The 13,806-nt window shown below is 58.7% G+C and overlaps 1 protein-coding gene across 1 annotated transcript in view; it reads left to right on the top strand.

Moving 5' to 3' along the window:
• The window catches only part of ADAMTS16 (ADAM metallopeptidase with thrombospondin type 1 motif 16), a 160,268-nt gene extending 150,246 nt beyond the window's left edge, over window positions 1-10,022 (top strand). The window contains exons 21-23 of the mRNA XM_047857701.1: window positions 1,352-1,576; window positions 8,366-8,513; window positions 8,777-10,022. Coding sequence (XP_047713657.1) covers window positions 1,352-1,576; window positions 8,366-8,513; window positions 8,777-8,892 — 489 coding nt within the window. The 3' untranslated portion in view covers window positions 8,893-10,022. The remainder of the gene's footprint in view (window positions 1-1,351; window positions 1,577-8,365; window positions 8,514-8,776) is intronic.
• The last annotated feature ends 3,784 nt before the right edge of the window (window positions 10,023-13,806 follow it).

The following is a 13,806-nucleotide window of genomic DNA, read 5'->3' as shown; positions in this document are numbered from 1 at the left end:
ATGTGTTGTTAGTGTGCCGAACGCTAACAGGTGGGAACATGAGGGTTGACGGTGGCGTGACCCCACGTGAGGGTGCCCGGCGCAGCCTCCGACCCTGGGGAGGGGGTGTTGGGAAGGGCCCCCTGCCAGGCCCCTACACCTGTGCCGCGGGCACCCAGGGGCTCCCTGAGGGTGGTGGCAGCTCCTTAATCTCCCTGTGCCTCAACCCAGACGTGTAGGTGTCACTAGGGTCAAAAAGGACACCAGAAAGAGAGCAGCCCACGGAATTGCAGCGTCACCCCCGCGCAGGGTACTGAGAGACTAATCCCGGAGCAGCTCCCCTGTCCCGGCCTCCTCGGGCCAGCTGGGCTCATTCCCACCCACACCTCGAATGACCTTGCTCAGGAGGACAGAGAATGGATCCAGCCGGGCCTGGAATCTCACCGAGGCCCTGTTTCCATCCGTGCCCCACCCCCCACCCCCATCCAGGCCCTGGAATTAGCCTGCCAGTTGCCAGCCGGGCACTCTGGTTCTCTCCCACCTGGGAGCCTAGACTCTCCTAGGACTGACTGCATGTTCTGTGCGTGTCCCTGAAGGCCGAGCCCACAGGAAGGAAGCCACCCGGTGGAAAGTCTCCGCGCTGGAGACTGAGCTCCGCACAGGGCACGGGCTCCCGCAGTGCAGGAAACACACAGGCGCACACCTTTCAGCCTGAGCGCGAGTGTGAGGCCGGAACCCGGGCCCCTGCGCTGATGTGATCTGCACACGCTGAGCCTGGGCGGAGTCACCCGCCCAGCACAGCGTCCCCCACTCGCCAGCTCCGGGCCTCATCGCGGGGGACAGGGATTTCTCTCCGGAGACCCAGTGACCCCGGATCGCTCATCTCAGCCCGCTGTGCGCCGTCTGCCCCGGGCTCAGAGCACCCCCGACCGGGAGAGAACGCATTTGTGCCCCGAGCAGACTTGGCGCCTTCTCTCGGCTTTCTGAGGCACACTCGTGAGCCCCGGGGGTCCCCTGCCGGTCCCTGCTTTGGGGGCGGGCGCTGTATTACGTTTCCGCACATTCCAGTATCGGATGCAACCCAACGTGTTATCTTCTCATGAAACGATAGCTTCAGAATTCCTCCCTTCATGGTTTCTGTCTGCCCTGCCCCTCCTTCGGCCCCCGAACGCTGTGCCTTCACATCCTCCTCTCCACGTGATACACCGTAATGCCTTTTTAAAATGCCAAGGTCCAATAAATCTCATTCAGTTTTCACAGTTACATAAATGCTCAAGCGGATATAATCCGAAGACAGTTTGACTCACCGATCGTAGCGAAAAGCCGCCACCAAAGAAATACTGTTCGCTCACGGCTTTTGCTTTATTTTTAGTGCTCTGTTACGTGTGAACGAGGAACACAGAGAAGATTCTTGAAATGTGCTGAAAAGCACGTTTCTGGGAAGTACCGAGAGCTGGCCTCAAAGAAGTGCTTGCACTTGCCGCGGCCAAGTGTGGAGCTAGAGCGAGCCTGCGCCCCGTTTCCCTGTCCCGGGCACCCCCCGCATGCAGCCGCGGGCCCGCCTCGGGCCAGCTGGTTTGCCTCGCCCTGGTCTCAGGTAGGGCGACACTACGTGACCACGCCTCCCGCCCTGGGGGGTGGGCCGCTGGCGTAGGCGGGCGCACATCTGCAAAGGGTGCCCCCCCAACCCCCAGAGCCGGGCCCCGACCCTTCTCTCCAGAGCAGGTGCGACGCCCAGGTTCCTGGGTGCGGGCGCAGCTTTCCGAGGCTGGGCTCCAAATGTCACTGACCCTTTTAGGGCACGTGGGCCTTGTTCGAAGTCGTCGCCCACTTAAGTGTAGGCAAACATCATGCTTTCGTTTTATGCAAAAGCTGGGCAGACTGCCCCAGAGGTGAGTGTGAACGGGGACCAAGGACGAGCTCTGGAGGAGGTCGGTGACTGCGGGTTCTACCCGGGTAACCCCGAGGCCGTGCACGTGGGAAGGGGGTCCGGCGCGCTGCACTGCCCTGGGCTGCCTGGACCCTCAGGCGAGGCCAGCCCAGGCCGACGGAGCTCCTCCGTGCTGGCACCCCCCCCCCGCCTTACTCTTTCCACACTGCCTTTGACTTTAGGGAAGAATCCTGCCGTTACTGCGGTCATCCCCTCTTTCTTCTCCCTGTTTCCTACTCTGGGTTCCCGGTAACCCTCACCTTGGGGCTCGGCTCCCCTTTCTCGCGTGGTTCTGCCCGCCAGCCTTTATCTCGGATCCCTGCCTGTCCCAGGTCCCCTCATCCTTCTTCTCCTGCTGGTATTTCTGCTCTTGGCTCAGGGGGCACCCAGGCCCGAGGGGTGTGTGGGGCTGAGACACCCTGAGCCACTCCCACTGGCCAAACCCCGAGGACTCTGTTCTCTGCTGCTCTGCCCGGGAGAGAGGGGCTCTCGCTCAGTCCATCGTCCCCATGAGCAGGTGCAGGGAGTGTCTTCTGACTCATCTTTTGGCCTGGCCAGAGGAGTGAGCTCTTTCTAATTTGCACATGGCGGCCCGTCTTGGCCTCCCTCCTCTTTCTGAAGAGATAAAAAGGTAGAGGAGACAGAGGGGAGGAGGGTGAAGGATGTGGGGTGGCCACCAGCCTCTGGGCGCCCCCCACGCGGAACCCCTGACGCGTGGTCCATCGTCTGGTTCTGTGGGTCTTCAAACCTGAAATAGCTCTTGCGTTTAGAAATCTATGAACCCCCCTCCTAAAAGTATTTAAATGAGAAATGATTTAGTTGAAATTATTGGAGCAGGCGACATTGAGAACGCTATCCTTCTCAAGCATTTTCTATTTTAAATGGACAAAAAGTACCAATAACTACAGCGTTTTCCCAGGCGGCCCCCGTTGATTTTCTTGTGGGTGCGTGGTCTTTCCACTTCGATCAAGCAAGAGCCGAGCGGACAAGCTGAGTGAAGTTGTTTCTGGGGCAGAGGCCTCACTTTCTCTGTCCCTTGGGAGATATGGGTCAGAGACACACAGAGGTGGTCCCCGAGACCACTGTCCTTCTGTCAACAGGGACCCCGAGTCTCCTTCCTGTGGCTCCAGTGGCTCCTAGCCTCCGGCCACGCCAGCATTCACCCCGCTGTCTCAATTCGGGGACCGTGGGAAAATTCAGAAAACTAAGATTCCTCATCATTTCATTTACCCCAAAACCTAAAGCCGAAAATACATCCTGCTTAGCTTTTTCCAGTCTGAAATGTTCGGTGTGTTTGTCTAATAAGTCATTTTTATCATAAGCTGCCTGAAGTTTTTATCCAGGGTGATTCATCTATTATGTTCTGAGAATGTTCCTTCTTGGGAGTAATAACTCAAGGGGTTTTATGTGTTGTAAGCACTGGCACTCAAGACTGTGCCCTCAAATGGTGGGGAATCGTCGGCCGTGATGGAGGGCCAGTCCTTGGCTGAACGCTGCCCCCGACAGGTTCGTTCTTGTAACCCTTGCAAGCTCGTGGTTTCTATCACGTGATCTTCAGGGTTTCTGTTGATTTAAATGGCTTTGCTTATCATCACATTTCATGGAAGATTACCTAGTAGGACCGGCTTCAGTCATTTTGGTCATTTGGGCTTTAGGGTCAGGCGGTTCCCATGCTGATTTGGTCTGGGAATGGCTTACATGTGAACACCTGTTGGACTGTCTGATGCTATATGACAGAGATGGGAGTGTGTCCTCTGGGATGGAGTGGGGGGCCTGGCTCGTTCCAGGGATGCACAATTGACCTGGAAACCCATTCGCTCTGGGGGGCAAGGGGCCATGTCCACTGATGATCAGTATGGTTTTCCATCATGGCAGTTATTAGGGCAGGAATATTAAAGTTGTATCAGGGGCGCCTGGGAGGCTCAGTCGGTTGAGCGTCCGACTTCGGCTCAGGTCATGATCTCACGGTTTGTGAGTTCGAGCCCCACGTCGGGTTCTGTGCTGACAGCGTGGGGCCTGGAGCCGGCTTCTGATTCTGTGTCTCTCTCTCTCTCTGCCCCTCCCTTGCTCGCACTCTGTCTCTCTCAAAAATAAATGTTAAAAATGTTTTTAAATTTTTTTAATTAAAAAAAAGTTGTAACAAATACACATACATGCATGTGGGCGTGCACATGTACACAAGCAATAGGCACACACAGGTACACACACAGGCACGCAGACACGGACATGTACACACACAGACTCATACCCACACAGACAAGCATGCACACACACAGGTACACACAGAATGCACAGGCTCCTTGCACCCCGACATCCAGTCGCCTGCCCACCTCTAAGAATCCGCTGCTCCTCTGCTCTCTTCGTCTTCCAGTCCTGGGTGGTGCACAGGGATCAGGGACCTTCTTGCTGACGTTACCGGATAGGGTCACAGTATGCACTGGCTGAGTCGGAGGGAGTCTGTATTTGCAAGCCACTAGATTTGTGTGAAAATTCCCTGCTCCGTTTGTGTTCAGAGCAGAGGTTGTGGTGACGAGGCCGTTGAGGCTGCGCTAGCCCGTCTTGACCCGAGTAGACCCGCTCTCTGGGACAGTGGCGAGTGATTGGGCGGGTGGGGGGCGGGGGGCAGAGGCTGCAGGCTCGGAGAGGGAGCACCCAGCCAGGAGGGGGACACGGGAGGAGCGTCTCGCAGGAGGGGTGTCACGATGGAAAAAGGAAGGTGTGAGATCTCAGGCATTATGGTGGATTTGTTCACTTGCTGTCCCTGACTCTGGACCTGAGCCCTGGCCAGCGGGACGCCCTGTGGTGCTCGTGGTTCTTGTGAACGTGGGGGCAGGAATGTGCCTTGGGATAAAGCCAGCCAGAGTATCCGCCTCGAGCTACCAAAGTATCCGCCGTGAGCTACCGGTCGGCAGGCGTCACCAGCCTTTTTCCATCGAGGCCAATGGCACAAAGGAAGAGTGATCCTTGTAATTTAAAACACACCCAGAGCCAGACGTTATTGTGAAAATGCATCTGTCTGGATTTTTTGATAATGGCCAGGGGTCCGGATCACTTTGCCCCACTCGTCTGTCAGGGCATATGCTGTGCATCTGGTACGGGATGTCCCTGAAAACTCAGGGGCTGTTACCGAAACAGAAGAAACCCAAAAGGGAGAGGCTTTCCAGGATTACGGTGCTCTGGAAACATGTGCTTAGCGGGTCCTGCAGTCAGACCCCCGGAAGCAGGAGACTGACACACGGGAAGAGGCCGTCACTTGCGGGGAGGTTGTTTCATCCTGGAGTGACAAGAAGACCCAGCCTGCTGACCTCGCGGTGGGGGGACCGTCCCCCTGGACCCGGCATTGACTTCCCCGCTGCCGAGGCCCCTAGTCTAGTTGGGTGGTCTTGGAAAGAGTTCCGGCGCACCTGTGAGTGGCCGCCGGCCCCGGAGGAGGGAGGCAGGTGTACAGAGCTGAGGGACGGGGACCAGGGACCGGGAAGAGCTGGGGACGGTGGGCGACCAGCCCAGGGACGCCCCACAGAGGGCGATGTGCCTGCTTCCCATTGTGTGCCCACCCGCACCAGAAGCAGGAGCTGCCTCAGTGTCCCCTCAGCAGACGGACACAGAATGGCCCACGTGCCAGGCGCCCTGGTCCCTGCGGAGTTTTGGCATCGGTAAGAGGCGCGACCTTGAAGAAACACCTCTGCGAACATTGCAGAGCCACAAGGGCTCTGCCCCACAAGGGCTCTAAGCCCACCCGAGGTTTCTCTGGAGTCAGGGCACCGTGCCCTCCGAGAGTCTGCAGCAGGGACCCTGGAAGGGGGGCAGAAGTAAGCCGGGCAGGCCGGGCTGGGTGGGGAGCAGGGCATGTGGCTCTCGGTGACCACAGAGGCCCCTTTATGAGCCTGCAGCTCCCCTGGTCACGTCGGGCCGCACACCAGCTCTGCACACGCTCTCATCAGACTTGGATGTGACTTGAGTCGGCTCTGAAATGGAAACACAAGAGGAAAGGGCCTTGGCCAACAGGGTCCTGATCACCTAGAGCAGTGGCTCTCCAAACGTGACCCAGCCCGCACTGCAGCACCATGGCTAGAAATGCAGGTGCTCGGGCCACCTGGGCGGCTCAGTCAGTTAAGCATCAGGACTTCGGTTCAGGTCATGATCTCACAGTTCATGAGTTCGAGCCCTGCCTCAGACTCTGTGCTGACAGCTTGGAGTCTAAAGTCTGCTTTGGATTCTGTGTCTCCCTCTGTGTCTCTCTCTCTAAAACATAAATAAACATTAAAAATATTAAAAAACAAAAAAGAAATGCAGGTTCTCATTCCCCCCAGGCTGTTGACGTTCGAGATTGGGGGTGGGGCCAGCAGGTGACTTACATGCAGACTCAAGTTTGAGAACCGTTGCTGGGGGGTTGGAGCCAGCAGCCGGGGGTCCGGACAGATGTCTGCCGCAGTTGTGGTCACGTGTAGGTTGACAGACAAGCGCAGGTCGCCGTGCAGCACGGCGTCCCGCCATCAGCGGGAAGAATCGCCTCAAATGCGCAAGCTAAACCTCATGGGACTGAGGAAGACGCCATCAGCGTTGACTTTGCCGTCCAGGTTCCAGGGTCTGTTTCCCTGAGTGTGAAGGACCTCGGCTCAAGTCGGGACGTTACATCCTGAGGAGGAGCGACTCACCTGTGTCCACCGCTCGGTCCCTGGCACCTAGATCAGCGCCTGGCACCTGGGAGCTGAGGGACCCCTATTTGTGAACGCAGGAGTCGATGACAAAGCATCCACTCCCTTCCTAACGATTTCAGCACCGTTTCCGTGACAAAGACGATGGCCAGATCTCTCGCTTCTTGGTTTAGACACGTCATTAGCGGGACTGGAGGGAGCCCCGCGCCGTGCTGCCGATGACAAGAACTCCGCTCTCTGCAGAGAGGTAGTGGACGCGCACAGACGTGGACACACGGGGCCAGCGTGAACCCTGCGGCACAGCCGGGAGGGGCTCCGAAGGCCCTAGAGTGCGAAGCGCAAAGACCAGAGGTGTGGCGGTGCTGAACGCTCAGACGGACGTCACAGGCAGCGAGGAACATCTGTCTCCATCGTGGATGGGCCTGATAATTCAGAAACCGGACACAAACCTGCCCGTGACGTTTTATTCCGGTTGCTGTAGTCATGTATTGAGTCTGAGCTGTTGACGGCTGTCGCTGAGGTTGGTTTTTGAAGAGAAGGGGGTGACCTCACCGAAATGTTCCAGCCCCACGTGCTTATCGGCTGGAGCCTGGCTCTTCCCCGCCAGGGGCCCGGCCAGCCTTTACCTAAAGAGGGGAAGAGAAGAGAAGAAAGAACGAGCCCCCCAGCGTCAGACTTTTCAGGACTCTGGATCCACAAAGATGTTGACCCCCGCCATCAGAGCGCCTACCCCAGGGGGTTTGAAAAAAGCCACCTCGACGGAGCCTCTGCTCACAGCACGTCCCCGGAAGGAAGCAGGAGACCGCTGGCTTCTCACTTGCAAGCTGACCTCAGCTCTGGAAAACCAGCCCCGGGGCTCGCTGACTTGAACGGCTCCCGGCCTGCAGTCTCGTGCGTTTCGGGCAGCAGCCCGTGTCGTGGGCGCCCCGGTGCTGCACGGATCTGTCCTTGCATTTCCCAGCAACCATCTGGCTCGCCCACCCCAGGCATCCCCGGTGTCATCTGACCCCGTCTTCTTGTAGGTGCTCCTTCGTCGGCTACTTTCTGGACACTTTTGAACCAGGAGCCTTGTTTGAGCACAATCTACATAATTCAGGCGAGACATCAGACAGCTCTCCTTTTGGACGGACGTGCTGCTGCTGGCGTTGGTTGCTCTGTCCCCCTGGTCGCCCATCCCCTGATTTCTTGCGCCCGGCTGAGCTCAGATGGACCCGCTCTCGTAGTCGGTGGGGTATGCGTCCGGCCGGCTGGTGAAGAGTGAGCCCAACACGAGGCTCCTCCTGACTCTGTTGTGCTCGGTTGCCTTCAGGTGGCAGGGCCTACGTGTTTCAGAACAATGCCCTCAGGAGGATGCCCTTGAATCCGGGCTACTGGTCCACCGCTTCCAAGCAGGCATCCAGAGTCCGGGAATTTGGGCTTGGTTTTCTCAAGCCTCTGGGGTAGTTGGCTTGTCAAGTTTTTCCCAGGAAAGAGCCCCAGAAAAGGTGCCTTGGTGATTGCAGTCCGTGTAGGGCAACTGTTTCTGATGCCTGACCCGTCACCTGGGCAGGCCCCGGGGACCTCCTGGTACCCCCAGATAGGCACCAGTTTCCTTGTGTTCTAACACCATGCACAGCTCAAGGCCGTTTTAGAGCTCCAGATCCTTGTCCCCTGTGTCCACACCTGGGGTTAATCCAGAATCTGGTCAGCCCCCCACAGTCGCCGGGGATCTGGGTGCAGGGGGAAGCCTGGAAGGGAGGGTGACCCTTCCAGGGTCCGGCACCACGGCCGTGGGTGACTGCTGTGCACCTGTTTCCCGCAGTGCACGGCCAGCTGTGGGGGTGGCGTGCAGACGAGGGCCGTGCAGTGCCTGGCGGGCGGCCGGCCGGCCCCAGGCTGCTTCGTGCACCAGAAGCCCGCAGCCTCCCTGGCCTGCAACACCCACTTCTGCCCCATCGTAGAGAAGAAAGGTGAGTGTCCGGGCCCCTCGGCTTGGCCCTGGCTTTTCGGGGGTGGCGCTGTCAGGTTTCCGGAGCGGTTCCTAGTGGGCCTGAGACGTGGGGTACCTGCTACGCCATTCCCCGCTTCCCATGCCCGCCTCCCATTTGCCCCAAAACGGCTCACGGTGAGTGTCCCCTGCAGGGATGCCCTCAGCAGCTTCAGCACCCGTGGGACACCCCTCCCCTCCCCCTGCCCCGGGACACCAGCTAACGCGGCATCCGCTGCTTTTCAGACCGCGCCTGCCGAGACCACTTCCCCTGGTGCCCCCTGGCGCCCCGGCAGGGGATGTGCAGCCACCAGTTCTATGGTGAGCGGTGCTGCAAGACCTGCTCTGCGTCCAACCTGTGAGGCCCGGGGGGCCCCTTCCAGGGCGGAGAACGCGAGGGGTGCTGCGTCTTCAGCCCCCGTCAGCTGCGCGCTGTGCATCGGAACTCGGCCAGAGGAGATCGAAGCTGGGAGAACTGTGTGCAGCCATCTGTCGGGACAGAGTGTGTGTGCATGCGCACGCGCACGTGTGTGTGTGTGTGCACATCGTGGGTCTGAATGCAGGCATGGGCACACGTGCACACAAGTTTTCGGTTGAAGCATGGAGGCAGGCAGGAGGCCCACGCTGCAGACCCTCAGTGATGCTCAGTCCCCCTCGTGCTCCAGCTGAATCAGGTCAAAAAGACAGAAGGAGCTGAACTTGGTAAACGCTAAATGTGAGGTGCTTTGGAAAAAGAAGGCCGTGGAATTAGGAATAAGTGAAGAAATTCTGCCCCTAGGTATGCCGGCCTCCCTCCGGCCGAGGAGGCCCCTTCCCAAGGTCTGGAACAACCGACCTCCCTCTGGAGAAGCAGCTGGCGGGGACAGCTCCCGGGCGGTGTTCCCAGGGCCGCCTCGGCCTGCCCCAGCAGCGAGCTTCTCTTTGCTGGGACCTGCTGCTGGGACGAGAGCTGGGTGTCGCCTCCGAGGGGTGCCGCCCTGCCGGGGAGGGGCCGGGCTCCCGACTCTGTGTCCCCATCACAGACTTTGCCCTGGAAACAGGAGACATGAAATCGTGCTAAGGTGCTTCCCTCCCTTTCAGACTCCTGAGCTGGAGGAGAGGACTTCTGTAGCCTCTGTTCTGTCCTTCCCAGGTATTTACAAGGGAGTGTTTTTCTGCTCAACTCATTCCTTCCTGCGTTTCTCTCCCAAAGCAATAGAATTAATTCCAGGTTCTACCAGAGCCGCCTGGTGACCCGTGACACCCAAACCCCACTGTCCTGATGAGGTTGTGGTCGGTCCTGCCCGGACAGACGTCAGCTGACGTGCACACCTCAGAACCCCAGGTCTCGTTTCTGCGTGTCGTGCTGTTTTTAAACTTCTTTCCGTGAGTTGCGGTGGTTTTGCAAGACCGGTTGGAGAGAAGGCCAGCATTTCCGGTTGAAAGCTGCACAGCAGGCCCCCGACACCCTGCCCGCTGCTGGTGCCACTTTCTGTTCTCTTTTCCTAGGCTGTAGCTCCATTCGGAATGGGCACCGAGATATTTATATTTGCTGAAGTTTTATAATAAATTTTATATCGTACCACTTGCTTCTGACCTGCTCACGATTCCTCACGAGTTTTGCACCTGAGATCCCCGGGCTGGCACGGAGGCGGGGAACTGGTCCAGGGACAGAGAGCTGGGGCCCTGGAATCCAACAGAACGTGCTGAGGCTGGTCTCATAGTGCCCCTCACTGAGGAGGCTCTGGGGAAGACGGCAGGTGACTGGTGATGGAGGTGGCCACTGTGGGGGGTGGGCGGTGCCCCAGTCCGTTCAAGGGTAACCCTTGACCCTGTGTTCCCTGCTTTATTAGGCAGCGGTCTCTAGGGAAACAGAAACGACAGGTGTTATACAGGAAGAGAAGAGAGCTTTATGTTAGGGAATTGGCTCCCTGATGATTATGGGGGGCGCTGGCAAAGCCAAAGTTTGCAGGGCAGAAGGTGGGAATGCAGGCAGAGTCGCAGTCTTGAGGCCGAATTCCTTCTGCTCAGGGAAACCCCCCTCTTTGTTCTTATGCCCTTCAACTGATTGGGTGAGGCCCACCTACGTTACGGAGGCTCCATCTGGATCACTCAGAGCCTACTGATTTCGCCGTTAAATGTTAATCACCTGTGAAATCTATCTTCGTCGCAACACCAAGTCTCGCGTTTGACCAAACGGGTGGGAACCGTAGCTCAGTCGAGTCGCTGTGTGAAATTAACCAGCACACCACTCCCCCCGGGCCTGGGATAGACCAGCCCTGATGGGGCACCACGGAACGTCCGCTGTCAGAAGCGCATTTCCTGGCGTGGCTGGCCCCGCTCGCTCCCGGAACCGGCCCCGCTCGCAGACAGCCCCAGCTGCCGATGTAACACAGCAAACCTATACCGTCTCGGCTGGCACACGAGCCCACCCCTGTGGGAAGTAATCGTAAACCCGTTCTACAGACAGGAAGTCGGGATTGCAAACGTGTATGGTTTTGGCTGGTGCCACAGCCAGAGGACGCCGAGCTGGGGTCCTGCGGGCCTCGGGCAGCTTATTCGAGCGTCAGGAATCTCCCTGACCCACCAAGGCAATGGGGCCGCTCCCCAAACCTGTGTCCTTCAAACAGATTCCTAGTAACCCTCCTACTGTTTTCAGTAACCCTTCACTGGACAGGTGCAGGGTGCGAAAATGGGCGGACGTGGCTTCGCCTTCCAGGACTTCACGTCCCATTGGGAAATATCAAAGCGATGTGTCACAAGGACAGGGACAGGCAGGGGAGGGGGAGATCGGCGCCGGTGAGCAAGCGAAGAGGTAGGACCGACCAGAGGGGGGCAGCCGTCAACCTGGGCATGTCCTGCTCTGGGTCTGTCCCCCAGCCTGGCCTCACACGTGCCCTGGAAGGGGTTAGGGCGCTTCCCAGCTTCGCCTGTGTTAGTCCCTGACCAGAACCTTCATCAGCACCATTTTAGCAAAAAATGGTGCAGGGGGTATGTGCCTTGACATTTATTTAGCATTGCTCATGCCAAGCAGAGAGGTGGGCGCTGTGTGTGTGAAACCCCACTTGGCCCCCCACCGTGGGGGGATACGCCGACTTCCCCGTCACACACAGCCTGCCCCCTGTGAAGCCCCCCATCCGTCCCGTGCCGGCCATGGCGGGCTGTAGGTCAATGCACCTATGTCTGCCGCTGGGAGCTCTGGGAGCCTCCCAGACGCAGGAGACGCATACAGGGACTGGAATCTTCAACTCCGTGTCTGGAACCCTGCTCTACCCACCCCCCACCCCAGCGCCCTGGAAAATTCTAGCCGATGGACAGTCTCTCCTTAGGAGTGACGGGCGTGGGATTTTTCTCAGCAACCTGACTTAGCTCCTCCTGAAAATGTCTGTTCCCAATATAATCTCCGTACTTGGAGCTGGAAGAGAGTTCTCGGTGCAGAGTTCACAGGTCCCGTGGGGATGAAGTCAGAATCCGTGCAGAGGGAAAGATCCCCCCCAATGAGCCCTCATAGGAAATGTCCAAATTCTAGGCATGAGTGGGTCCCCAGATGCCCATCACTCACTGCCACCCTTTCTAGGGGCCACACTGAGGGCTGAGTGAGGAAGAGCTGATCCTGGAAACCACAGCTGAGGGGCCTCCTCACTCTGGGTTCTGGACCCTGGAGGTCTCGTTGACCCAGCTGCTGACGAATCCCTGGGGCGAGAGTGGATGTGACCAAAGATTGGGCTGACGGGAGTCACAGGGACCTCGCGAGAAGCTGGGGAACGCACCGGCCAGCTAGACGCTGACATGCAGCTGTGTCGTCTGCTTTGAGGACACCGGGAGTCCCTTCTCCCAGTGGCTGTGGTGGCCTTTCTCTTGCTTGTACCCCAGCTCGCAGCAGAGGTCATGATGGAGCCACAGAGAACCTTTTCTGCACTGGGCTCACCTCTCAGGAGCTGAACCGGAGGCTGAACCACACCTAGGGGTGACCCCGTCACCATGCCCCGGGAGCCACACGCCTGGGACTGAACGCCGCCCCAGGAATTCCAGGGGGAGCAAGGCTGCCATGTTGGGAGCGCCCCAGGCAGATAAGCCAGGTGCACAGCGGTCACCCAGGCCGTGTCCTCTCCGCCTGTCACCACCTGACTCTCCCAGCACTCCTGCAGATGAAGACACTCCCCCACCCAGCTCGGCAGCCCCAGCTAGGAGAGTCTGCAGGGAGGCTGCACGGTGAAGGGAGCCTCCCCAGCACCCCGGCCCTGTGCCTGCACCTTCCGGGGACGCTCCCCGAATAGTCTGCGTGTTGCTCACCTTTGCAGACGACAGTCTCTCGTGGTCACAAGGCTGCCCCTCCACGGACCAGCGCGGAGGCCTCGCCGAATCTGCTCTCCTCGGGCGAAGGAGGCCAGCCTGGCCCCCACCTCACCGACCCAGGCCCCGTCCGCCCTCTGGGGTTCCGTGTGCTCCCTCCTGGCTTCCCGCCCACGGCCTTCACCGATGCCAGCGTGGGGCTTGGCCCTCCCGACGCAGAGCCTCTCGCCCCTTCCCTCGCGTGCCGGAGTGCTGTGTCGAGGTCACTGGGTTCGCTGTGCCGTGGGCTGGGTCCCCAGGACTTCATCATCTCACGGTTGCCAGTGTGTGCCCTCAAACATGTCCCTCTTCCCCCGCCCCCGGGATCCGGCAACCACCGTTGTCTCAAAATAGATCCACCACACGACCCAGTCTCTCCACTTCTGGGTGTTTGTTTGCCCAAGGAAAATGCGGACAAGATCTCGGAAAGATACCTGCACACCCGTGTTCATTGCAACACCATCCCCGGCAGCCGGGGGGTGTGAACAACCTAAGCGCCCACGGATGGGTGAGCGAGCGGACAAAGACGAGGTGTCTACACGTACGAGGGAATACTCTGAGCCATGAGAAAGAAGGGAATCCCACTATTTGGAACCACGTGGATCAGCTGGAGGGCGTTAGGCTATGTGCCACGAGTCAGAGAAAGACAGATGCTGTGCAATCTCGCTTGTAGCCGGAATCTAGAAAAGCATGGGCTGCCGCCTTAAGGCTGGTGGCGACCAGGAATGGTGTCCGACCCTAAGTCCGGGAGGGAGCGCCCGTCCGGCCGCTGAGCCCCTCGGGGCCTCGGAATAGACTCCCGGCCCCTCGAGAGCCCTCTCCTTCCGTCCTGGCTTTTCAGACTTTTATCTCGGGAAGGAAGGCGGCTGTCAAGTAGACATAAGAGAAAGCACCTCATTCGGCAATGTTTGCAAAATCCTTTACAAGAAAACATCATAGGAAGAGACTGAGGTTGAAGGTCAAAT

This window comes from Prionailurus viverrinus, chromosome A1 (assembly GCF_022837055.1).
Source record: "Prionailurus viverrinus isolate Anna chromosome A1, UM_Priviv_1.0, whole genome shotgun sequence".
NCBI lineage: Eukaryota > Metazoa > Chordata > Mammalia > Carnivora > Felidae > Prionailurus > Prionailurus viverrinus.
Note: the sequence above shows the minus strand (reverse complement) of the source record. Positions and strands in the feature narration are given on the sequence as shown.